The 1519-nt window shown below is 36.6% G+C and overlaps 1 protein-coding gene across 1 annotated transcript; it reads left to right on the top strand.

Moving 5' to 3' along the window:
* Positions 1–489: 489 nt before the first annotated feature.
* Positions 490–1302, top strand: LOC110453266. The gene is made up of 2 exons (XM_021502149.1): positions 490–636; positions 736–1302. Exons 1-2 carry the CDS (start codon positions 490–492, stop codon positions 1300–1302), a joined length of 714 nt encoding a protein of 237 aa, XP_021357824.1.
* Positions 1303–1519: the final 217 nt, after the last annotated feature.

Genomic DNA, 1519 nt, shown 5'->3' with positions numbered 1-1519 from the left:
TTTTTTAAAGAATTTGTTAAATTACCCCTATTTGGCCCCACCCCTCAGGCCCCGGTAGGGTCAGACCCATCATTCATAAAAAATTGACTTACCTACCCAAAAGGATGCTACTGTTCAAATTTGGTCATAAAACTTTCATCAAAGGTCAAGGTCGCAGATGATCCAACAAGACGTGGTGTTTAGGTTTCTCCAGCAGTTTTTGTAACCACATATCAAATACCGCAACTTTTATTAAGAATTGTGTTCTGTACATGTAAGAGACATTATAAATTGTGCCTGTGGTGTTTTAAGTGCGAATTTGTGTGCATTAATCGTGTTTTGAGGATCCAAATATTTAGAGACAGACCAGAACTCACCATGGTTCAGTGACCACACTACTGACCACTATCATCTATACTGCAGTGTACTGGTTGACACTTACCTGTACACCTATACACCTGTATTGAATTTATATTTATTGTGACAAGTGTATTTTTGTCTGAAGTGAAAATGACTTCTACCAGAAGTGCGAGCACTAGCAATTGTAAAGGAGAGTCGAAGGGTCCTAATTCTGGAAGACTTCGTGACATCTCAAGGGGGAAAATGTCTACAGACGAAAAGCTGGATAATATTTATGTTATCTTATCAACGCTCAAAGTAAACATACACTAACAGATGATAATTCTAAGAGAGGATATTAAAAAGGAAAACAGAGAGCTTGTTGAAAGACTTGAGAGTCGTATTTTTGATCTCTAGGAACAGAATGATGTTTTGAAACAGACAGTTAGCAAATTGGAGCAACACTTGGTAGAATCTGAAGATAGGCAATGTGAGCAGGACAATAAACTGAATGATCTTGAACAGTATGGAAGGAAAAACACTATTCGAATAGTGGGACTTGAGGATTCCAACAGGAATGAAACTGATGAGGAATGTGTTGAAAAGATTGTAAAATTTGTATATGACAAACTGAATGTCACAATTGTTGAAGCAGATATCGACATAGCCCATAGACTTGGTGTGTACCAGCGGGGTAAACCTCGAAATATTATCTGTAAGTTTACCCACCGTATAAGAAAATTTAAGATCATCAAACAGAGGAAACTACTGAAGGGAACACGATGCTTCATTATGGAGGACCTAACCAGGATCAATCAACAGAGACTTAAAGAGGCTTTTGAGCTCAGGTGTGTTGAGATATCCTGGAGCACTGATGGGAAACTGTTTGTGTTGCTAAAAAACGGGGAAAAACGGAGAATTCAATACAACGCTATCATGACTGAGGCTTTCCTGATGAACGATGACAATTTTTGCCGTAAGTGAACTTATCTGTGAAATCGGTGACTTTTTTATGTAAAAAAAAAACTTCTTAAGAAAAAATATTATAATATATATAAATGTGTGCATATATAGATTGATCAGATAATGACATTATATGATTCATATTGTATATTCGTTTCATATGGCTTGGTGATACTTTACAAGCTAATATCAGATACGTTTTATTTTTGTTACCTTTAGTCCGCATTCGTTCCAGGTT

The sequence above is a fragment of the Mizuhopecten yessoensis genome, unplaced genomic scaffold (genome assembly GCF_002113885.1).
Source record: "Mizuhopecten yessoensis strain PY_sf001 unplaced genomic scaffold, ASM211388v2 scaffold7225, whole genome shotgun sequence".
NCBI lineage: Eukaryota > Metazoa > Mollusca > Bivalvia > Pectinida > Pectinidae > Mizuhopecten > Mizuhopecten yessoensis.
Note: the sequence above shows the minus strand (reverse complement) of the source record. Positions and strands in the feature narration are given on the sequence as shown.

Excerpts from the sequence above, each read along its gene's own strand:
- LOC110453266 (XM_021502149.1), top strand. The coding sequence starts at position 490 with ATGACTTCTACCAGAAGTGCGAGCACTAGCAATTGTAAAGGAGAGTCG. Across the intron at positions 637-735 it reads TTATCTTATCAACGCTCAAA|GAACAGAATGATGTTTTGAA; the intron begins GTAAACATACAC and ends TTTGATCTCTAG.